The following is a 24,179-nucleotide window of genomic DNA, read 5'->3' on the forward strand; positions in this document are numbered from 1 at the left end:
CAGCTGCCCTGCTGGTGTCCTTTTCTTGAGATACTGGCCGTGTTTGGTTTTCACTATTAAAGCACATAATTTTCGAGAAAAAAATTTTATATGTATGGAGTACTAAATAAAATTTATTTGTAAAATCTTTTCACGACGAATCTAATGATACTAATTAATTGATGATTGGCTACAGTGATGCTACTGTACCATCCTCTAATCGTGCGGTCAACGGCCTCATTAGATTCGTCTCGCGAAGTAGAACAAGCCTGTGGAGTTAGTTTTATAAATTAACTTTATTTAGTACCCCAAATTATTGGTCAAAATTTTTGTGTACTCTCATCCCAACAGAGCCACTGTTGCTGATTCCTCTGACCGCGACACTGTGTGCCTGCCTCCGCGTATCCGTGATCTATGGGCCATGGCAGCAGAGACGGTTCATCACATTGGGCGCCTGGGGGCTGGGTTTGCACTGCACGTTCCCACTAGGCGGCGTCCATCGAAGAAACCAGAAAAGAAAAAAAATTCTACTAAACTACAGTTTCATTTACTTGCTACCAATGACTACATTTGCTTTTACAATTCTATCTCTACATTTTATAGAGCCTTTTGTTCATAACTAACCCACCATGTCTATGTGTTGCTATACTATCAACGATGAGGGAAAAAATCAAACTAGTATGAAAAATGAGAAGAGATAAAATTGAGGAAAATATGATTTATTAATTTTATTTTGCATTAGTCCACTGACTATGAAAAAATCTTACATCCTATAATAGGGCGCCAAATTAATAAAAGTAAGAATACAATCTATTATCTTATTATTTGGCCAACAAATGGAGCCTCCACGTTCGCTCTCAAAGCCTAAAAATTTCCACGTTAATTGAAGAAAAATAGAATAATAAAAATTATCCACCACTGCCATTACGATAAAAATTAGCCTAAAATATCCTTGTGGCTAATTAAAAATCACCCACCAATACCATTATGAAAAAACTAAATATAAAATATCATTTAGCTATGTATTAGTTACAAACATATAATATTAATAAAAGCTAAAGCTAACAACAATCAGTCAAAATAAAAAAAATAAGAATAATTATATGCATAATATTATTAAAGCTCAACAAATCAAATTCTTATTATAGATAGATCATATTTAAATTGTTTAACCAATAATAAGATATAATTTACGATAATGAACATGGTGATGTATAGTAATAAATAGTATAATCTTTAAAAAATAATAAAAGATATAATGACATACAAATTTTGAATTTTCAATACTAGCCGCGCAAATGCGCGGGTCATACGCCTAGTTTAGTATTATAAGATAACCTCTACTCCTTCCATGGTGACCGTTAGTTAGGAAGGATAATAGTTGTCATAGTAGAACAACGGGCTATGCATAGGCTAATAGGCTCGTTTTCACGCCGTGCCACGAACACGAGGTAACGAGAAGTAGTCATGCTTATATACCTCAAAATTTTAGCCGTGCCATACGGTCCATCATGCTGAGATTCTAGACATGGCATGACCCTCGTTCGTGTCATGCCGGCATGATTCAATTAGTGCCGTGCCGTGCTTTGCCGTAGCCGCCTAATAATAGCACGACCAAAGTTTCAACTCTAATAGCAACGATGCCACATGTGTAGCCTGACAATAATAAGCCAACCATCTCAGTATCTCACAACCATAATAATAATCCAAGTTTCTTTAAAAAAGTTAATACAATTCAAGGGCAATAGGGTCTTTCTTTTTTACCCATCTCTTGTAGAGGACGTCCAAAGGTACGAAGAAGCAGTCACGCATCTATACCTGGGAGGCTGGGAGCGGGAATGATACCTTACGTATAGCACTCGCAGCCAACCGCACCACCACCGAAAGCAACGCGCAATCCCAGGACGTGCGGCGCAGCTCAGGATCAGGCAACGGTTCTTTTTCGACGCCCAGTTTTTCCTGCCCATGGCGCGTCACATGCGCTCGTCCACACCTTGCACGAGCAGCTCAGCCATGGCACAAGTCCACACACCACACCGCAACTCTCTCTCTCTCTCTCGTCTGCGCTGAAAGCAGAGCGGCAAAAGTTTGAAAAGCTTTGCACAGGCACAGCAGGTCAGCAGGCAAAGTTCCCGAGAGAGAGAGAGAGAGAGAGCGCTTTTTTATTTGTTTTTTCTCACCTGCTGACCTGCACAGTCTCTTCACACTACTGCAATCTCCCCTCTCCCTCCTCTCTCTGTCTCTCTAGGAGTATGCCATAGTGCCATTGCCCATCGCCTTTCCGGTGCAAGCAAAAGATTTCGGCCTCGGGAAGAGCTGCGCGCATTTTCCTCCGCGGAAAAAAAAGCACAACTCCAATCCCATGGCGGGTGGAAAGCGGCGGCAGCGAGGAAAGCGCGCGAAAGCCATGGCGACAGGGTGGCCGCTGCTCCTTTGCGCGTAGGACTGCAGATTCCTTGGAGGAGTGCTCGCCTGCTACCAGCAAGCAAAGAAACCAGGCAGGCAGCATCATCCCCGGCATTCCCCTGCCCGCGCTTTTTCTTTACCGCCTCCTGCTGCTGCTTTCTTCTTTGGGGGCTTGGGTCTTGGCCTCCTCCCCACGCAAGGAACCGCCCGTCTTCTTCCTCTCCGGCGTGTCCTGGACGGCTTGTTTCTTTGGCCGCCTTCGTCTTGCTCTGTTTCTTTCTCTGCTCTTGCATTGAGTGAAGTAGTAGCAGCGGAGCGGAGTGAACCGGTGAAAGGTGAAGGGTTGGCTTTCCTGGGGACAAGGTGAAGGGTTGGCTTTCCTGGGGACGAGACGAGACAGGGGGGAGGAGGATGGCCGGAGGAGGGGCGGCGCCGCCGCCGAAGCAGGAGGAGCTGCAGCCGCACCCGGTGAAGGACCAGCTGCCCAGCGTGTCCTACTGCATCACCAGTCCACCGCCGTGGCGTACGTCCCTCTCTCACCCAGACACCCACCTACCTACTTGGGCCTTTTGAGTTCGATGTCGGAGGCTAGTCAAAGTTTGTTCTGTTCTCTGTACTTTTGGCATTTATGTTCTTGTCATGCGGATCTTCCCCTTTGATGTCGATGCTATCCTGCTTGGAGTTGGGCACTGGGTCTGAGCTGCTCCTGATTTCTGGGTACCCACTTTGATTTGGTGCCTGCCACCTAGTAATAATCTATCCATTGGTGAATCTTGAATATGCAGCTGAGGCCGTCATACTTGGATTCCAACACTACATTGTGATGCTGGGCACATCTGTCATCATACCAAGCGCTCTTGTTCCCCAGATGGGAGGAGGAAATGTGAGTATCTTTGAAGTTGAATCGTCTGAAAATATACCACCCTCATGTTCAGAATCTGAGAGCTAAGTTTGTGACGATGGTGCCCATATGCATGTCAAAAACACTGAACTTCCTCTCTGTCAGGAAGAGAAGGCTCGGGTGATTCAGACGCTGCTGTTCGTCGCCGGCATCAACACCTTGTGCCAGTCATTCTTTGGGACTCGTCTCCCCGCGGTGATGGGCGGATCCTACACCATCGTCGCACCGACCATTTCCATCATCATGGCCGGCCGCTACAGCAATGAAACAGATCCTCATGAGGTAGCTCCATTGTTGCTTGGTGTACAAGATTGCCATTGTCATATGTATGCTCTGTTTATTTTTCTTGAAAAGTTCACAAGTCTTTGTCACTGCTGTTTAGAAATTCTTGCGGACTATGCGAGGAACCCAAGGCGCTCTGATCATTGCGTCGACAATTCAGATCATACTTGGTTTTAGTGGCCTCTGGCGCAATGTTGTTAGGTAGGGATCATGGTTCCTATTTGTAAATTCTGCTAGTGCGTTCTTTGATTGTATAATATCAGGTTGGAGGTTTGGCTGCCGTTGTTCAAATTGAATTATTTCAGTTTGTGGCTTGACGAGTCTGCAATCCTTTCACAGGTTGCTAAGCCCATTGTCTGCTGTTCCTCTGATCTCGCTTGCTGGATTTGGGCTCTATGAGCTTGGTTTTCCAGGGGTAAGCATTAGTGTAGAGCTAATCTGATGTGGTTGTCGCTTGTTTTTCTTTTTTCATATTCCCAGCTATTTATATCACCGGAACACTGACTCTAGGATTCATTTGGGTTCAGGTTGCCAAGTGTGTGGAAGTTGGGCTCCCAGAAATCATTCTAATGCTCATATTTTCTCAGGTTTGTGTCATTCATTCTGCCTTTCTATACACTTAAAGCCACTATATCAGAAGCCATTTACTAATGCATTTGTTCTACACGTGTGCAGTATTTACCTCATGCTATTCATGTGGCAAAGCCTGTGTTCGACCGGTTTTCTGTAATCTTCACCATTGCTATTGTATGGCTGTATGCATACATTCTTACTGCTAGTGGTGCATACAAGAATGCTCGAACAAAGACACAAATACATTGCCGTGTTGACCGCTCTGGACTTATAAGTGGAGCACCTTGGTAAGCATTTAAGCAATCTGTCACAATTGCGCCACCTTTTCCGGAGACCCTTGTTTTTGGTAAGAGTTCATTTCAGAACTGCTGAAAAAACATTGTAGGATTAATGTTCCATACCCTTTCCAATGGGGAGCTCCAACATTTGATGCTGGAGAATGTTTTGCGATGATGATGGCCTCATTTGTCGCTCTTGTAGAGGTTAGTCTGTGCAGCTTTACCCAAAGTGATAAAAAATATGTGGGTGACAATTAACCTTCTAAGTTCTAATAGGCATTGTGCTACTCTTTCAGTCAACTGGGACCTTCATTGCCGTGTCGAGATACGCAAGCGCGACTATGATACCTCCCTCTGTTCTTGGTCGTGGCATTGGTTGGCAGGTAACTGAGTTGATTACCGTAAGCTTCATTTTCTTCTTGCTAGTTTTCTGTGGTCAAAATTGTATTTCATCATTTGTAGGGCATTGGTACTTTACTTGGTGCATTTTTTGGGACAGCTAATGGAACTGCAGTGTCAGTGTAAGTGTTATGCTACTATCTAGTGCTACGGGCATTGATAGCTTGGGGTACAACTTTTCTCTAATAGTCTGTTTTGATGTTTGCAGTGAAAATGCTGGTTTACTTGCCTTGACACATGTTGGCAGCCGGAGAGTAGTGCAAATATCTGCAGGATTCATGATTTTCTTCTCTATTCTTGGTAATGCACAATATTGTTTCTAATGTTATGCATCTAGGTTCTCCATTGAGTGTACTTTCAGTTTTGGCAGTAAGCAGACAAATAAAGGACGCCCGGCAGACTGTTACTGAATTTGATAGCAACACTCTGTTACTGCATTCGAGGATTGTAACTAACTTTTATAATTTGACTTTTGACATATAAATTCCTTAGTATTTTGCGTTGTTCAGGTGCTGTTGATTATCCGCTTTTGATAGGCTAATCGTGCTCCTTTTGTTTAACCAGGAAAATTCGGAGCAATTTTTGCGTCCATCCCACTGCCGATATTTGCTGCCCTATATTGCATATTCTTCGCATATATTGGTACATCCTGATCTCTGTATCCTTCAGCAGGACTTTTATCTTCTTATTATCTCCAGGACATGTTCTTAAACACCAAGCTTTTCAATTTATCTATTCATAATTCATATGCTTTGCAGGCGCTTGTGGTCTCAGCTTCCTGCAGTTCTGTAACCTGAACAGCTTCAGGACCAAGTTCATCATGGGGTTCTCCTTCTTCATGGGCTTGTCGGTCCCCCAGTACTTCAACGAGTACACATCCGTGGCTGGCTATGGCCCAGTGCACACCGGCGCTCGATGGGTATGTGAAACAAACCCTGCTGCTCTCCGTGCCATTCTAGAATTGCCATTGTGATATTATCAAAAAAAGAATTGCCATTGTTCAGCTGGACCTCCATTGCACATGTGTGATTGATGCAGTTTTGCTCACCATGGTTGCTTTCTCGTCTCGGCAGTTCAACGACATGATCAACGTGCCCTTCTCGTCGAAGGCGTTCGTGGCGGTGCTGGTGGCCTTCTTCCTGGACAACACGATCCAGCGGCGTGACACCTCGGTGCGGAGGGACAGGGGTTACCACTGGTGGGACAAGTTCCGGAGCTTCAAGACGGACAGCCGTAGCGAGGAGTTCTACTCCCTGCCCTTCAACCTCAACAAGTTCTTCCCGTCCGTGTGATCCTGATCCTGCTACTTGGGTGGCGGATAGAGGTTCATCGTTGTTCCTCACCGTAGCTCTCGGACCGGACCGGAGAAGAAACCATCAGCAAGTCTGGCGCGGCGCAGATGGTGCTGGGCTGGAACTGGACTGATGGCAGTGTACATTCAGGGATGAACTGCTGGATGTTCCATGGGAGCTTTTGGGTTTTGGCATGTCTCAGTGTTTGGTTGGTTCGAACGATAGATGTGCTGATAGTTGAGCCGTGATCTGTAGTAAGTGTAGTAATCAGTATAACCCTTTTAGTACTCTAGTAACTGTACCCTCCTTGCATTGGTCACGAGAGCACGACATTTTGGAAGAGATTCTGTGCAACTTTTGAACCTTTTTGCTAACTCCAAGGTAAATTTGCTTCGTGCATCCCTTTAATATTGATCTGGTGGCTCAGATCGAAGTTTGTATGATTTGCTCGAAGGGATTAGTTTGCACTTGATATGTTTTTAATTTTGAATCTTAAGGTGACTTGTTGTGGGGACGGAGCGAGTATATTGTAAAAGAAATTTGTAGCGGTCTGTTATCCGGACACATTTTAACTCTAAATCTCTTGGGCTGGCCCACATCATCGTGTGAATAGAACCAACGGGCCCAACGAGCCCCGCACCGCGCTCGCGGGCCCAGTTCCCACACAGGCCGCAGCGATCGGTGGCTGGCCCAGCAAGTTCCCTACCTGACAAACGTGCACAACATTGAGCACGCTGTTTTGACCGCAGTAATAACGGACTAACGGTAATAATATATTTTGTTTTTGACGGTAAAAAACATGGTACTTTGGTTGACTAGTCATTCTATCTTTTTTTGTGAAATTGACTAATCATTCTTGATTTAGTTAAGTATGCAAGGTTTGTGTTCTTCCTTCCACAGGGCCGGCTTAAAACTCGACCGAACGACCTAATCCGGACGCGAGATCAAGAAAAGTCTAACGAAAACAAAACCAAACGAAGTGACATAAAAACTACCCTGTGTCTGTGCCATCCACTCATGCTACACTGGTTCTTTTCTTTCTTTTTATTTTTATTGAGGGGAGGAAGGTGTAGGCTTTCGGTTCGGCTGCTCGGTCGGTCGTTGGGAAACAAACATTTGGAGGGGGCGGCATGTTGCGCGGACACGATCACACGAGTTGTTTGTTACGGGGCGGACAGATCAGCTTCGACACGTACGGATTCTAAGTTTCCAACCATCATGCGACCATTAAACAAGCAATGTGGCCCTCAAGAACAAACAATGTTTTGCAGAAAACAGATCAGATTTGATATAGGTTTAGGCACCTTCGGGGCAGCTCCAGGGACACGTGGACGCGCGGGGACAGGGGAACAGTGCAGGCGTGCCCTGACAGGGGTCCCCTCCCCCCTCCCTCTCCGTTCCGTTACAATAAGCCACACGAGTCCTACAAGCACAGTAAGCACGTTCCGTTTCCAGCGCGGCACATGAGTTCGATAAACAGACGCAGACGCGGACAAACACTCGTCATCGGGCATCCTACCAAAAGAGAAGGGGTTTCATAAAAAAAAAAAAAGAGAGAGAGAAGGGGTTGCAGCAGGCAAGCAGGTGCGGAGAAGGGTCGCCGACAAAGTGGCAGCTCTGTGGAAAACCCAGGTAAACTAATCGGATTCGTCAATGGGATAAGGTACGAGTTGGCCGGCCCGAGACCCTTGCTTGGTCGCAACACTTGCAGCTCGTGCTCGCCGGATCCCGGCCGCCCCTCCGGCCCCAACCCGCTGCCATGCCGGCCTGCCCCCCCTCCCGGCGGGGCACGCCACGAGGCCGTGGACGCCCGGCCGGGCTCCGTGTCCTCGCATGGGAGTTCGTGGGACAGGCAGGGGGGCCGACCAAGCACGACGAAGATTCTCCCGGCTGCTGGCTGCTGCGCCGTCTTCAGAGCTCGGAGCAGTTCAGGGTTCAGAGCATTTCTAATCGGCGGATCGGATCGACCAGTCAGCACGCCCGGTTTGTTTATCGCCGTATGGGGGCTCGATGCCGGTGTGCAGTAAACTGAAACATCCCTGCAGAGCATGGACATGGACTGTCTGCGAGCCATGGCCAAACCTGCTGCTGTGTGAATGGATGGTGCCCTTGCCGGCCGGTGAGCGTCAGGGGCGATGCCGTCTCTTGTCTGCTGCTCGTGTCATGCGTCCGTAATGGCATCCATGCTATGCTAGGCTTGTTCAGATCGAGTTCCTGCCATCATGTTCATCGCATTGCTGCCTGTTGTTTAGATCCTGGCTTTTTTTTACTCGACCTCTGTGCAGTAGTTGGGGGTTTTCATCTTCAGAAACAGATCCAGAACTACCAAAGTTGTTTGCTGTACCTTTTTTTTTTTTGCAGAATCCAAAACTATCAGAACGCGTGGAGCTTTCACCTCCAAAGTTTGTGAAAGGACTAATCTAGTAGGATCAGCTCAATGATCTAGCAACTAGCGTGGCCATTTCGCGGTCGATTGGAGCCCTGTCATCACTATCACGAAAATCGTGACAAGAAATCCAGTTTGCTTTCACTAAAGGAGACCAACAAATCGCGATAAGCCCCAATCATTCCCAACCTCTTTTTAACAAACACAATTCGTATCCTAGCTATCGCGTTAGGGTCTGATTGATTGTCCTCACCTTTCTGATCAATCGACGTCGCTTTAGGAGTTAGGACTCGTTATCGTCTAGAGCCAACGCATGGCTCCCCGTTAATCTCTCGGATGTCTATCTGCTGCCCTACAATGAGTGAGAATCCTGCAACTGGAAACCCTGTCGTCAACTGCAAATGTTCCTGAGGTTCGCGTCAAGTACATGGTCACGAGGAGGAGACGTTGACAGGCCCAAGGGATTGATGGCCACCACGCAAAATTCTTCTCCAACTCCATCTTGCATCCCTTCCCAAGTGTTCAAGTAGACATGCCCAAGCAATTGGGACTCTGACAGTGAATGAAAGAATGCGCGCGACAGCGGCAATGGCACACCAAGTTGTGTGTTGGGGGCTATTGGCTAATTGTGAAGAGGAAATGGCATCACACTACTAACCACAAGGCAACTGCTAGTTTGATTAGTGCTAATACTAGAATATATGATTCGCTTTCTTTTTCCATGCCACGTGTGGTGAGACAATTGCTAGTGTGTAGTCAATTTTAGATTTATTAGAGAACATATTTATATTTGGTTATGACTTCAAATCTTTAAAAGAAGCTTTTAGTAGCACAAAAGAAAGAGATAAATGTGACCCACCCAACCTGATGTTGGCGGCAGTGGCCTCTTGGCCTTTGCCAAGAACTAGACAAGTCATTTTGAATGGCTGTCCGGTCCGATAAAAAATAAATCTGAAATTTCTCGATGATATTGAGCGTAGTTTCTTCGGCATTGAACTAGCTAGTACGACTGCCAAATTCATTTTCCCATGCAAATTAAGGTTTCCCCTTCCTAGGATTTTTTTTAGGAAAGAACATACATTTCCGATATCTTGCATAAGCATTTTAAGCACTTAAACACACCTTCAAGATTTGCTAATCACCACCACAGTCACAGTTGATGGGGATTTTTTTGCCCTAATGAATTAAAAAAAACCGCGAGGAAAATGCTCAATGTGTTGAAGAATTAATGGCTTACAGTCCAACAGTTAAAAAGTGGCTAAAATGACCAACAATGAATTCAGAAGCAGTACTATCTTCATATAATCCCCGGATTAAACTAACCTTATGCGTCTCGATGCAGACGACCACCGTCAAAAGAGTGACGTACGGCCCCTCCCACGTGAAAACGCGAGCACAATTAACACGTAACGATGCAGATCCTCTGCACCACTACTTTCCACTCCACACTTCACTCCAGCCTGCAGTAACTAAACTAGATTAAAAACAGTGATCACAGAGAGGTTATCGGACAGCACGCCACCATCATAAACTAAAGCACGGTAGCCTCAGTGTGGCAGGGGCAGCAGAGAGCGAGTGATCCTGCTGCGTTGCATCGGTCACTGCAATGCGAAGACCGGGCGGCGATGCCCTGCCGCTGCCCGGATATTTGATCCGATCCGATCCGACCCGGCTGCGTGGGAACCCATGCACGGCAACGAGAACGCGGACGAGGCCTCCTCGACTCCCAAAGGGCATTACTGACACTGATGGAGGCGGCGACTTGATCCCCAGGGACACGCCTTGACAGAGATACACTAGTCTATTCGAGCTCATTTTGGTAGTGGCGTGGTGTCCGGTGCACGCGATCGTCGTTGCAAACCGCCGCTAATTTTTTTAAGTTTAATTTTTTCGAGAGACTTTGCAATAAGATTCGCGCACTAGTTTTTTTTTATAGCTGGTTACTTGGTTAGGCAATTAACCGTGTTGGACTAGCTAGCTAGTTAATTGGATATTTGCTATTTAGCTAGCCGTACGCTGACATGGATAACATATATAGTGTGCGGGTTGAACGAGTAGCCCCGTGCAAAATTATTTTTAATTTTTATATTATTCATTTGGGAATGGAGTGATAACATGATCCTCTTTTGCGGCAACGTTCCTGATGGCTTCTTCTCCGATGCTTCGGTTCCACGAGAATTTCTGTCGGTGTGAAGGGAATTTGTCCGACGAGCACCATGAAAAGTGTACGTGTATATATACGCAGCTATTGGATGCCGTTACTTCACGTGCTCCATGACAATGCCCTAAAAAGTTGATTTTGAAATTATCGAAGAGGATTAACATTGGAGGAAGCTTCATCACGTGAAAACGCATAGAAGCTAGATGGAATCGTATATATATGTGTCATCATGTAGAAAAAGATCACCAATTGCAAGTGCAAAGGCATCGGGAGGCAGATATTCACGCTCTTGATGAATAACGAGGGAATATATGTTTTTTAAAAAAAGAAAGACCCTTTATTCCATTAATTTTAGGAGTTTCTTAAGTGTGCAGCGTGCTCATTATTTGTTCTCTGCTCACTTGCTGTACTGATTCGTAAGAAGCCACGTGTTCCACGTCGTCACGTTTCTAACTGTACTAGCTACTAGTTTTGGGCGTGCCACTGCAACAAGGCTTATGTGTTAAAAAGATGATGTATATACGATTGAGCTAGTGATGCGATCAACTCCCTCGATGGCTATGCAATTGAAAACCCATGTGGTAGTGCTGGTGGTATAGTGCACGCCCAAAAGTGCACTTGTTGACCGCCCAACCTCACTTGAAAACACCAAAGAAACCTGCATGTCCTTTCTTTTGGACCAGCGCACAACCCACCCTTGCTGATAGACCACTATCCCCTCCACTCAAAAATGATGTACATCATTTGGCCTCTGCATTTTGAATATATTTATTTATTCAATTCCAATAAATTCTTGAATCCTGAAGTTATAAATGTATCATTTATGAGTAATCTTTTCAGCTATGCACTAAATATTTCGAAAACTATTGAGAGTCGGAGTTATTCAAAAGATCGAGGGAAACTTCCCAAAAAAATAAGCTCATGTAACCGAAGGGAGTAACCAAACTACCAAGCATGAGGCGAGAAAGCATGCATGTAGCGTAGTACCTCAGCTTCACTAACATTAGATCACCTCTTTTTTCTCGAACAATCATGGCTAATCATCCTGGCGCCGTTCAAAATACTCGCTGATTCGTAGCTAAATTTAGTCAAACCACCAGAAAGAGCCCATGGATCAAGGGCGATGATGGTTGTGACAATGATGATCTCGCGCTGTGCCGTAAGCAAAAAATTCCCTTTTGGGTCGTCATGTGTTAGGGCCTTTTTATCATCACTGACGGCATGCTTAATCCCATGCTAATTGGTGACATTATGAACCGCCACATGATTCGTGAATCCCTAGGTGTGCATGAGAGTGATGACATGAGCCCGTGCTTCTGGAATCGTGATCCCGGCGCACGGATCGGACGGCTGAGATCGACCCATCACATCCATCAACTCGCAAGTCAACTTTCCAGTGTGGCCCTGTTGACCGCAGCTGCAAGAATCAAGAAGAAGGTTAGTTTTGTCCGAATCAGTTCAGTACGGCACTCTTGTCTGCACTGCGCTAAATTTCAGTTTACAGATTTTTCCATCCGATTCAGTCTATCCGCACTCTAGGTACTCCAAATCCATACTCATATGAGGCTGTACAGCCTCTGTACTGTATCAATGTAGAGCATGGAGAAGCTGTATGCGCGCAGAGCTCGACACGTGCCGGTGGGGCCGGGGTATGCTGACCTTGCCACGTCATCACGTCAGTCACCAATTTGAGTCTGAGACGTCTGACAGGCACGTCTGGACGCCTCGCCGCTGCAAATGGAATCTTGCTAGCTTGGTCTGATCGCCGGCCTGCCAAGCACAGCTAATACACAATTTGAAGCAAGCATTCCTTTTTTCCATGAAAAAGGTAGCACAAGAAATGGAAAAGCAGTATCTTTGTCGATTATCTCCATTTGATGAGGAAGCTTGGGAGAAAGAGGAAGCGGAGGAATCTCAACCGGAAATCAGTTAATTTCCACACCTAAGGGAATTAATAATGAAAGCATATCTTGCATTTTAAAAAAGTAGGGAATCTGAATTTAAATAGAAAATTGGAAATTCTCGTGACAAACCCAAGAAGAAAGCAGGAGAAGAGGTAGACTAAAATAAGACAATCATGTTACACTAATTTGAGTTTCACTTTTCAGAATTTGAAATCATAATAAATCCTGAGGTTCTACTTTTCAACTTTGGGAAAGCTGCTTCATGTATGCCTTGCGCAAATCATTTACTCCCTCCGTTTCAAATTGTAAGACATTAAATTTACAATTGACCGCCCGCCCTTGGATTAAGTAATCACACTTTTGCAAATCCTCCTCTCACTCCCCCTGCGCCCTCCCTTGGATCTTGATCCGATGGTCCATATTAAAGTTTCCATAGTTTGGATACGAAAGTGGTTTGCATAGCATACGTTGCTTTTTATGTTTGACCAAATTTATATAATAGAATAATAACATTTATTATATAAACTAAGTACCATTAGATTATTTATTAGTTAAATATTCATAGTACATCAATTTGATATCATAAATCTTTATATTTTTCTCTATAATCTTGGTCAAATTTGAGATTATTTTGACTCTCCAAGATTCTTGGGATGTTTTATAATTTGGAACAGAGGGAGTACAAATTTACTAATTTTCCTATATCCTTTAGAGTTCCACGGCAAAAACCCATAACACCTTCTTTCAACTTTCTATAACAGTTTTTCTTCAACAGGACGATAGCTCACATATAAGATGTCCAAGTTGCATGGTGCCACATCAATATATCATCCGATTTTGTTGTTTCCCTAGCTTCTATCCTTGATGTCAAATAGGAGGATAACAGACTCAACACGTCTAGCCTTTATCTCCATGTGTCATTGCGATGTATGTATCATCTATGATTGTACTTCTGATGAACTTCTTGGCGCATTCTATGACGAATTGAAATCTCTTGCATGCACAACCACTCTACTGACATCTCTTGCATGCATAAGGACAATCCTTTTACGAAAACTTCAGCTGGTGGAAATGGATCATATCCTGAAAAATATGCGGACTAAATAATAACATCATATTTTGCCAACCTACATACGATCTCTCTTTCAGGCGCAAGCGCTTTGATCAAGTGTATAGGCATATAGCCATCCATTTTAAAAAGTAAAAAAAGTCTAAATTACTCCCCTCAACTGTAGTGAAAGTCTGGATAACTTCTTTAACTATCGTTGGGTTTATTTACCCCCTCAAATCATGTCATTTAGTTCAAATTACCCCTAATATAATTTTTCTTTTTCTTTTGTCCATAAATAGGTAGAGTTTTAAATTGAAATTTTACAAGATAATAGTACACACCATAATATATGTTAGAAAAAATATATTATAATTTTTTATCATTATTTTGGTAGGTTATGGTATTTAATAATAGATTAATCATTGGAGTTCAAAAGTATATAAAAACTAATGGGGGAAAATCATAATTTTTTTTCCTAAATATGTATTGTGATGTCCCCTGCCACCCTGCAAAATTTCAAATTAAAATTCATCTTGTGTATGAAGAAATAAAAAATCAATTGTGTTATGGAGTGAAATAAACTAAATGACATAGTTTATAGGGTAAATTGAACCAAGTTATAGTTTAGGGAGTCATCCAGACTTTTGTTATGACTGACGGGAGTAAATTTAACTTTTTTTCTTTTATTAAAAATTCTAAATCTTATCCCTTGAACTTATGAACAGTAAATGCTACATAATCTCTTGCGACTTATGCCCTGTTTAGATCTTTACCTGTAAACTCCGTAAACGCAAAAAAAAAACATCACATCGAATGTTTTGACACATGCATGAAGTAGTAAATGAAATCTATTTACAAAACTTTTTGCATGGATGGGCTGTAAATCGCGAGACGAATCTAATGAGTCGACTTAATCTATGATTTGCAACAGTGATGCTACAGTACCATCCGCTAATTATAGATTAATCATGAATTAATTAGCATCATTAGATTCGTCTCGCGATTTACAACTCATCTGTGTAAAAAAGTTTTGTAAATAGACTTCATTTAGTACTTCAAATTAGCAAAGTTCCTTTGCAAAATTTTTACACGTAAACAACTAAACACGGCCTTATATATGAATGTTCAAATTTGTCGTATATTTTTTTTCCGCTTGCAAGTTCTATGATGAAGTGATGTCCCTTGTTCCTACAGCCTCCTTGATCTCAATTTTTTTTCCCAGAAAACTTTATTAGTTGGTGCATATAAATATCTCAACAATACTCGGGACCTGCTCGACTGGCTACTAAAATATGGGTATGCGGGTAAGTTCTAGATCTCGACCCATTTTGTAAAGTTTTGGTTAAGTTCAAAAAAAAAAGTTTTGGTAAAGATGGTGGGATACTCCACAGTTCAAGAGCACTCCGTTACAGTGGGGCGGCCGCTGACGATTTTTTTTTTTTTGAAAAGTTGGCCGATGACGATTTCAGCCCCGTGCGTTCGCGACACATGGTGCGCCGATGTCACTCGTGCCTGCCGGGGTGAAAAAGGACAAAACGGGAAGTGTTCCAACTGCAGGCGGCCACTGTTACATCCCGGCCTGCCATTTTGCACCCTCCTCCAGTCCAGAGAGCAGACTCCGGTTGTACTCAACTCCATATCCTAAACAGGGCGTAACACGCTGACCCCGTCCGCTAATCACCTCGCAACGCGCCAGGGATTACGTACAAATACTGGATTAACCTATCGCTATTCGCTAATCGGCTAATCACCCCGTCCCCTCCCCCACCACCTCCCCTGTCGCCGTCGCCGCCGCCCGCCCGCCCGCGCGCGCCCATATAAGTCGAGCGCCCCCTCGCCCCCCGGCCACGTCGTCGCGAGAGAGCCCGAGTCCCCCAGCGCAAGCGGCGCCCGCGGCGACTACATCGCCTATTCGCGAGCAGCGACTCGATTCGAGCTGGTTGTACGGCCGGTGCCGGTTGCGGGGGATGGGCAACTGCCAGGCGGCGGAGGCGGCGGCCGTGGTGATCCAGCACCCCGGCGGCAAGGTGGAGCGGCTGCACGGGCAGGCCACGGCGGGCGAGGTGATGCGCGGCAACCCCGGGCACTACGTCGCGCTCGTGGTCCTCCGCGTCTCCGGCGTCGGCGGCGCCAAGGCCGATCCCGCCACCGGCGGCGGGGGAGCAGCCAGGATCACCAAGGTGAAGCTCCTCAAGCCCGAGGACGCGCTGCTGCTGGGCCAGGTCTACCGCCTCGTCACCTCGCAAGGTGCGTGCCCAATTCCCCCGCGTTCCTTTCCTCGCCCCCTCGGAGATCGACGAGCTCGTACACGATCCGTTCGTCACCCCCCCCCCCCCCCCCCCCCCAAACTGATGCTGTGTCGCGCGCGCAGAGGTGGCCAAGGCGATCCAGGCCCGGCGGCAGGACAAGGCGCGGCGGTGCGGGGAGGCGCCCGACGACCCGCGGCCCTCACCGGCGCCGGTGCCCGCCGCGGGCGGGCGCGCGCGGGGGCAGTCCGCCGCCGCCGACCAGGTGAGCGCTCGCTGACTCGCCGCGTTGTTTGTCCAGACTCCGAGGCAGGAATCGCTGACTCGCCGCGTTGTCTGCGCAGGAACGGAAGCGGGCGGAGAAGGCGGCGGACCGGCAGCACCGCGGCGGCGGCGGCGTGAGGGGGCGGCACTGGCGGCCGTCGCTGCAGAGCATCTCCGAGTCGGCGAGCTGACGCCGCGCACCGAGGCTGCTCCCCGGCCGCGGCGGGCGACTCCGAGTGGCAGCAGTAGTATAGAAGATGTTAGAATTGTAGATGCGATGTACATTGGGCGGGCGACAGACAGAGAGGAGCGGCGAGAGCGACGGCAGCAGGAGCTGCGTGCTCCCCGTGCACCTGTCTTCGGATCACAGCGATGGAAGAACGAACAGTGGAGGAACGGTAGCCTTGGAAAATTTCCCCTCCCGAATCTCCCAGAAATCGACCTTTTTTTTTTGAAAAACTGAAATCGACCTCTCAGCCGTGAGGTTTTGTGCGTTTCAAATGGTACCGTGTCCTGTAGGGATGGAAATGGGACGGTAATAGTAGAACAGATTCTGAGATATTCGAATTCGTATCCCTGCGAATTTAATCCGCTTCGATTTTAGGGGACGGAACGGGAAGGAAATAGGAAACAACCTGCTCACATGGATATCAGGAGGAGATCCGGATCCAGACGCATCACGCTAGCGATTTTGTATGGAAAGAAAGAAAAAACAACCTGCTGTGTCGCCTCCCTCTGCAGTGCAAGCGCAACAATGCTCAGCCCAGCCGGTGCCACGGCAGGCAGGCAGCAGGCGATCATCGCCGAGTTGCCCGTGCTCCCTGCTGACGCTGTCACCGATCGCTCAGGTGCGTGCTGCGTGCCATGGTCCATGGTGCTGGAGCCGCCAGGGAAATGATCGCTGGTGAGAGCAGTGAGCACCTCGTCTTGTGTCGCGCTCGCGCCGCTGCATGACGGGCGAGCAATGATGGTGAATGGGAGCGCCAAAAGGGCAGCAGTGGCCGCGCCATCGCCAATTGGCCACGGCCACGGCCTGGCGCGCGCCGCGCGCGTGCGCGTGATGCAAAGCCAAGGGAAGGGGCGCGGCAAAGGGCAACCAGCAGGAATCGGATGTGTAAATCATGGGTCCGGAAAAGCCTCCCTCGCCCGGCTTTCTCGGGCCTCGCCAGGCCAGCAAAGGTCCCCTGCCGGCTGGGTGCAGCGGCAGCAGCAGCGGCGATCGGGAAAAGGCGTGCGTGACGAGAGGATATCTGGGCTGGTACGGGGAGATTCACGGGGAGCAGGCCGCCAGTTGAGCACTCACAAAAACCCACTGCTACGGCCAAGATCCAAATCCTCTCAGCTCAGCTGCCTCTCGCTTTTCTGCTCTTGGCAGTCACATCACTCATTTCCTGCCGCCCTTCCCATTTTTCTTCAGAAACCGAGCTGCTGCTGCTCAAGTTGCCTTTGCATCTCGTCGCAGCAGCTCGGTGGGGTGGAACAATTACTCCCTCCGTCCCACAATCTAAGCATTTAGAGCACTTAAATTTTTTCCCACAATCTAAGCATTTGTGCTATCTTGTGGGTCCCACACATTGGAATCTCCCAACATTGTGCGAGAGAAAAAATCTCCCATCTCTCATCTGCTCTCCTTCCCCAACCGCACGAGCCCCCCCCCCCAGATCCCGATCCCCTTCGCCGCTCGGGTCTCCGAACCCTTCGCCGATTCCCAGTCACCAGGGCCTCCCCACCCTTCGCTGCTCCTTCATCGGCCTGGTCCCTCCCCCATGGAAGGGACTACTGAAGGAGAGCGCAGGCGCCGGCGAGCTGAGCGCCACTGGCGGCAGATTTTTGAGCGGCAGCGGTGGAGCGAAGCGTTGGCGCGGAGGAATAGGGCTGCGGCGCGACGGAGAGGAGGCCATGAAGCGGCCATGCGTCGTGCTATGGCGGCCTTGGCTTGGCTCCCTGACGAGGACGCGGAGGTGCCGTCGGCATCGGATCTGCAAGCGCCGTCTGCGGGATCTGCGGCGCCGTTGGTGGCCGGTGCCATGGCCGCGTCTCTGGTAGGTGATGCGGCAGCGGCGGCGGCCGCGACCACGAAGTTGAAGGCTGTTGTGTGGTGCGGGGGTGTAGGGGCGACAGCGGTGGGAGGTGCGTCGGCGGCGGCGTCTCCGGCTTCTATGGCATCGATGGGAGGCGCAACGGCGGCGTTCACAGGCCATGCGGCGCCAGCGTTCGCAGGGCGTGCTGGTGCCCACCCATCGACGACTGCTGCATTGATGATGGGAGGCGCAGCATCGCTCATGGAACGTCCTGCTGCTACTTCGACTGCGGGAGCTTGTCCGGCCTCGGATTGTGCCGGTGTCATTCCTGATGAGGCCATCCTCCCTGTGCACGAAGCCATGGAGTTCCATCTTGCAGGCCGCCACTGGCTTGACCTTGTGCCTAAAAAGAAGACCTCCAGCTACTATTGTGGTGGTCCTTCTTTTCAATTTGCCATGCATGCTCCGGAGAAGTAAAGCTTCATAAATTGCTTGTCTTTCTTTGTCCGTCAAATTCTTCCTTGTAATCACCATGTTTGCATGTTCAGATTGACTGCCTGTGAGATTATTTTGATTTCAAATTCATTATGTGATTACAACTGAAACTACTACATGTTGATATGTTATTCTAACCTTGTTCAACATGTTCTGGATCATTGGACCCATTGAGCATCTCTTCCTCCAAGGCATAGTTCAGGTCGAAGGTGGCTGTTTCATCGGTGGCATTGAATGCATCAGCTAGATGTAGAAAACAAAGAGAAATTAGAGGTGCAACATTTACATGAAGCCTCAAATCCTAAAGTTGCTACAACTAAAAAATTTCATTCATTGCATGTACCTTGATCGCCATTATCAGTGGATCCTTGGAGCTCCTCTTCGGCGAATCTGACATGAAAATCGACAGCATACACATCGGCGTCCTCATCTACGCAGTAGCAGTAAAAAGCAATGTAAGACAAAACCTGAATGCCATCATTAGTTCAAAAGTACTCTTAACCTTGCACATACTGTAGCTTCCACCTCTTCCTGAAAATCAATGTTTGATTCAAAGTTTGCTTCTGCTGCAGGTGCATTGAACCCATCCACTTCATCTACTGTATATGGAAGAGTGAGAAAACTCAGGTAAAACCCATAAGCAAAACATCCAAAGTGTATGTATGCACGAAAACTCTATGCTGTGATCCAACAAATTCTCTAACCTAATTCATATGCCACCATGTTGAGGTCAAAAGAAGGTGCTCCATAAGCATCTCCCATGGAGTGGCCTCTAGCAAGAGGTGGGTGGTCCTGGCCGTGAGGTAAACCTCCAAAAGGGTCATCTTCTTCAGCTGGAGGAAGGTTGAGGTCCACAGCCATGGAGTCGTGGATTTGCTGGAAGTGTAGAGTTCCACAGCCATGGTCTTGGCCGTGAGGTAAACCTCCAAAAGGGTCATCTTCTTCATCTTCAGCTGGCGGAAGGTTGAGGTCCACAGCCATGGAGTCGTGGATTTGCTGGAAGTGTAGAGTTGCTTTGGTGCTTCTGGATGTTGTGGTCCAAAGAGGGTCTTATGTACTGCTGCTGCTGTCAGTTGGCTTTTGGGTGGTTTGAACTTCCCGCTTGCATTTTGCCGCTCCCATGAAAACTATAGTGAGTGGTGGAATGTACTAGTACCTGTACTTTTTTATTTGGCCACTCATGATTGCATTTTGTACCTCACAAATCAGCTCAGGGGCATATGCGTCATTTTACCATACTGCTATGTTTTGCTTTTGAATGCTTCAAATGCTTAGATTGTGGGACAGAGGGAGTACCATCCTCCTCTTTCGCAACAACACTGTTCGCCTGCAACCTGAACAATGGGCACAGCGCAGGCGCAGTCTCGTCCGACCAGAAGCGGCCAAATGGCGTGGTTGTGCTGCCTGCTCCAGTGCTCCCGCTCCCGCGCACACCATGCCTGGTGTGCACTCTTCAGAAAATGCACAGGATATACATGATGCGTACGGCGTACCCACCAATAGTTAGCCCAATACACTGCACGTACTCCAGCTCCAGCTCCCAACTGCTCGTCTGCTCCAGAGACAAACAACTCGACCGCAGTCCGGCGGCCGGCGCACTCCAACGTCGCGGTCGGGAATAAGCCTTGTACATATGCAGATGCGATTATGCGTATAAACTAGGTCGGCACAAGACGCGTGTAGAGTACGTTGAAATATTCTTCCTTTGCAATACGTGTTGTATTTGTCCAGGGATATTTGGATATAGACGGTTTCAGAAAAAGAGCGTGATGTTCTGTCAGGCCTGACCGGTGGCCAATCAGGGAAATGCGTTTCCAACTTTCAATTATTGGATAACGGGGAGATGCTCTTTGAGTAAATTCTCAGCAACCATTTGGTGCCTCCGGAACCATTTTCCAGTGTTTTGGTATATGAAGGAAACAAGGATACCACGTTTGGTTGAAGAGCGAGGTAGAATGGAACGGATCCGTTCAATGAAATAGTTCCATCCTATGTTTGGTTGGAGGGTTGGAACTTTTGTGTTTGGTTGGAGGACAGGTATAGGATAGCTCACGGTCCATCGAGCTCCGTTACTTCTGGGTCCACCTGTCGATGAAATAGAGGCATCTTCTTCCTCGTCGCGGTCGCTGGCTGCGGCTACCTGCTGCAGGGCTTGCCTACTGCTGCTGCATACTCGCCCGGCCCCGCGCGCCCGCTGCTGCACGCGCCTGCAGCCTCGCCGTCGGCTCCGCGCGCCGCTGCGGCCGTGCGACCAGGCCCCTTCGTTGCTACGGCCGAGCGCTTGCTTACTGCGGCCGCGCGCTTGCTGCTTGCATGCTTGCTGCAGCCGAATCGAAGCACCGGCCACCAAATTGAAGTCATGAGCTAGCAAATCGAAGTCCTGTGCCGGTGAATCGAAGCTCCAGTGGCTAGCCATGGACAGCGCATGGAGCAAGAAAGACGGCGTGAGACGGCGTAAAAGTGGAGCGAGCTCGTTCGACCGATTTCACGGAACGAGCTCATCCCGAATCTATATGGAATATTTCTCATCTAGAGCCGCTCTGTTCTCTCGCTCTCCAACCAAACAAATAGAAATGGAGCTGCTCTGTTCCGTTCCAAGCCATCCCACCAACCAAACGCACCCAGGATTACAATCTCATTAGACAAATTCCTCTGGAGCCATCTGGAACAAATTATTCAACCATTAGCTTAAATTTTTGAGTCTTGGCTAAATTTTAGCCCACCCTATTAATACTTCTGTTTTGGATGAGCTAGTGCTAAAATTTAACACTCTAGTCTATTAGCACTTAGATCCACATGAAGCCTAAACATATGGGACACACGTATTACTACTTAGCCCACCCCATTAGTATGCGGACTTGCGGGACACACGCATACGGAGACTAAGGGGGTGTTTGGATACTAAGGGGGGTGTTTGGATGTGCTAAAATAGGTGTGCTAAAGTTTAGCTCTAGAAAAGCTAACAGGCTATGGATTCTAATAACTACTAATTAGCCACCGTACATGTAATTTGATAAACAATTAGCCTATACTCCTATATTATTCTACTATTTGATATGTTAATAAGTGGGCTAGGAGCAGATGACTAGTGGAGTACGCGAGCAAATCGGTAGTGAGTACAATGGATCGTGCGAACCGGCATGGGCCCTGTCAGAGCCTGGGCCCTGTCGTGAGTACAATGAAATATTCTTCCTTTGCAATACGAGTTGTATTTGTCCATGGATATCGGATAGACTGTTTTGTTGGGAAAGTGCTATCAACTTCTTCCAGAAAAAAAGCCCGATGTTCCGTCAGGCCTGATCGGTGGCCAATTAATGAGGTTTGATTTCCACCTTTCGACAGGGAAATGCGTTCCAGTTATTAGGCAACGGAGATGGTCTTTGAGTAAATTCTCAGCAAACATTTGGTGCCCCCGGAACCATTTTCTTTCCAGTGTTTTGGTACGAAGGAAACAAGGATACGACGAATTCAGTAGGATTACAATCTCATTAGACAAATTCCTCTAGAGCCATTTGGAACAAATAATTCAACCATTAGCTTTTTTTTGAGTCTTGGCTAAATTTTGGCCCACCTATTAGTACTTCCGTTTGGATGAGCTGGTGCTAAGTTTAGCACTTTCATCCATTAGCACTTAGATCCACATAGAGCCCGGTACATAGACTTGCGGGACACACGCATACGGGACTGAGGGGGTGTTCGAATGTGCTAAAGTTTAGCTCTAGATATGCTAATAGGGATAAACATGAGTTAATGAGAGCTAATCAAGGACTAATGCATTCTAATGACTAACCACTAAACCACCATATATGTAGTTTGATCAACAATTAGCCTATATTTAGTTCTACTATTTGACATGTAAATAAGTGGGCTACAATTTAGCTCAAATCCAAACATCCACTAAGATGGCTCGGCTTCACGTGTGGAGCAGACAGATAGTCAGTCCTACGTTGCGCGCGCGGCGAGGAGCAGATGACTAGGGAGCACGATGGATCGTGTGAACGCGCATGAGTCCTGTCAGAGCCTGACTCGGGAGCAATGCAAATCATTCCATACAAAAGCTAAGAATCCGAATACATGAATGAAAAAGGAAAAAGGTGCATCTCGTGACCAATCGAGCGGCACGCTCGTCTCGAAGTGATCACAAACCGTCGACTCAGGTCAGGTTCGAGTCGTACCAAAAAAAAATCCAATGACTGGTACTGTATGCAGTATTTGCAGAGCCGGACGACACCCCTGCAGACTGCCGCAGTGCACTGAACAATGGACATGTACACGTACAGCCCCAGTCTCGTCCATCCACAACACCCAGCAGCTAGCTCGCGGCCAATGGGCGGGTGCACGGCCGCCACCGCCCACCGGCAGCGCCGCAGCGGTTTGACTTGGTGTGCACCGTGCACGTACACGCGCCGCCGCCGCTCCTGCACGCAGCGTATTTGTTGATTGAACATCAGAACATGCGATATATATATATATATATATATTAGTTATTATATATACAAATGCTGAAGTGCTCCTTAGCTTGCATTGGTTATTAGCTGATACACTGCACGTAGCGTCACGTACTCCAGCTCCCCAACTGCTCTGGATCGGACAAACAACTCGCAGTCTGGCCGGCACAATTCAACGTCGCGGTCGGGGAAAAGGCATTCTATATGCTTATTATACTAGGAGCGACACTAAGGGTGCCAACGAGTGACTCTTAAAAAACACCTCTAACCTTCTTTAGTTTAAAATATTGTACTACTTTTTTAAAAAATTCTCTTTCTTTTTATTTGTATATATGTTTTTTTTTCTGCATTGCACCCTACATTCTTTCCTTGGTTTTCCTATGTTTTTCCTCCATGGGTCCATTTCGTATGATTTTGTAAACTCTATTTATATAAAAAGAAACTCTATACATTTATATAAAAAGAAGGTGCAAACTGAGCTCAGCTAGTTTCTTGTGGTGGAACCTGCCTATTTGGATTCGAGTCATTGACTCAATATGTGTGCTCGCACTTATTTTTGGGTTATTCAGGATTTAAATGAGGTTATTTTTAGTGGTAGGCAGTATGCTCGTCGACAGCGAAATATCTTTGGTGACTTCGTCAACCTTAAGGATCTGCCGGCTCAGTTTCTCGGAGGTGCTCATATAAGTAGGGTGTTGCCTTTGCTGGTATTCATAGGAGTGTGCTTGTATGTATATGATGTCTACATGTGTACTTCTGTACAAGAAAAAAAGGAAATCCATTGTTACTTTGTTATTATTCTGGAAAAAGTCCAATTTTCACTCTCGAACTATTGCAAAAGTTTGATTTTCAACCTTCAGCTACAAAAACCGGACAACATAGACCATCCAACTATCAAAACCGGGCAAATTTGGCCCTTAGGGTGGTTTTGAAGGTGGTTTTGCATTTTCTAAAAGTTAGATAAATCTAATTAGATCTAAAAAAATCAAAACTAATTCACTTTAAATCAGAAAAATATGAAACTAGTACCAAATTTTTTCTAAAAATGTAACATATCTATTATTGCTCCATTTGAATCTTAGTTATTAAAAAT

At 46.9% G+C, this 24,179-nt stretch overlaps 2 protein-coding genes across 3 annotated transcripts; both read left to right on the top strand.

Annotated features, from left to right (window-relative positions):
- Positions 1-2,058: 2,058 nt before the first annotated feature.
- Positions 2,059-6,513, top strand: LOC120712360 (nucleobase-ascorbate transporter 6-like). 2 transcript variants are annotated; one of them, XR_005690859.1, is made up of 15 exons: positions 2,752-2,908; positions 3,171-3,268; positions 3,392-3,568; positions 3,669-3,769; positions 3,908-3,983; positions 4,096-4,155; positions 4,244-4,428; positions 4,527-4,623; positions 4,716-4,802; positions 4,882-4,940; positions 5,027-5,118; positions 5,383-5,460; positions 5,577-5,737; positions 5,892-6,188; positions 6,253-6,513. XR_005690859.1 is itself a non-coding variant. In XM_039998122.1 (14 exons), the coding sequence occupies exons 1-14, from the start codon at positions 2,797-2,799 to the stop codon at positions 6,108-6,110; spliced, it is 1,602 nt and encodes a 533-aa protein (XP_039854056.1). In that variant the 5' UTR covers positions 2,059-2,796; the 3' UTR covers positions 6,111-6,513. The 2 variants fall into 2 exon arrangements, 1 of the variants encoding a protein (XP_039854056.1); XM_039998122.1 differs by having other exon boundaries at positions 2,059-2,908; positions 5,892-6,513.
- Positions 6,514-15,360: 8,847 nt separating this feature from the next.
- On the top strand, positions 15,361-16,691 carry LOC120712361. Its single transcript, XM_039998124.1, has 3 exons — positions 15,361-15,859; positions 15,984-16,123; positions 16,203-16,691. The coding sequence occupies exons 1-3, from the start codon at positions 15,580-15,582 to the stop codon at positions 16,311-16,313; spliced, it is 531 nt and encodes a 176-aa protein (XP_039854058.1). The 5' UTR covers positions 15,361-15,579; the 3' UTR covers positions 16,314-16,691.
- Positions 16,692-24,179: the final 7,488 nt, after the last annotated feature.

The sequence above is a fragment of the Panicum virgatum genome, chromosome 6K (assembly GCF_016808335.1).
Source record: "Panicum virgatum strain AP13 chromosome 6K, P.virgatum_v5, whole genome shotgun sequence".
NCBI lineage: Eukaryota > Viridiplantae > Streptophyta > Magnoliopsida > Poales > Poaceae > Panicum > Panicum virgatum.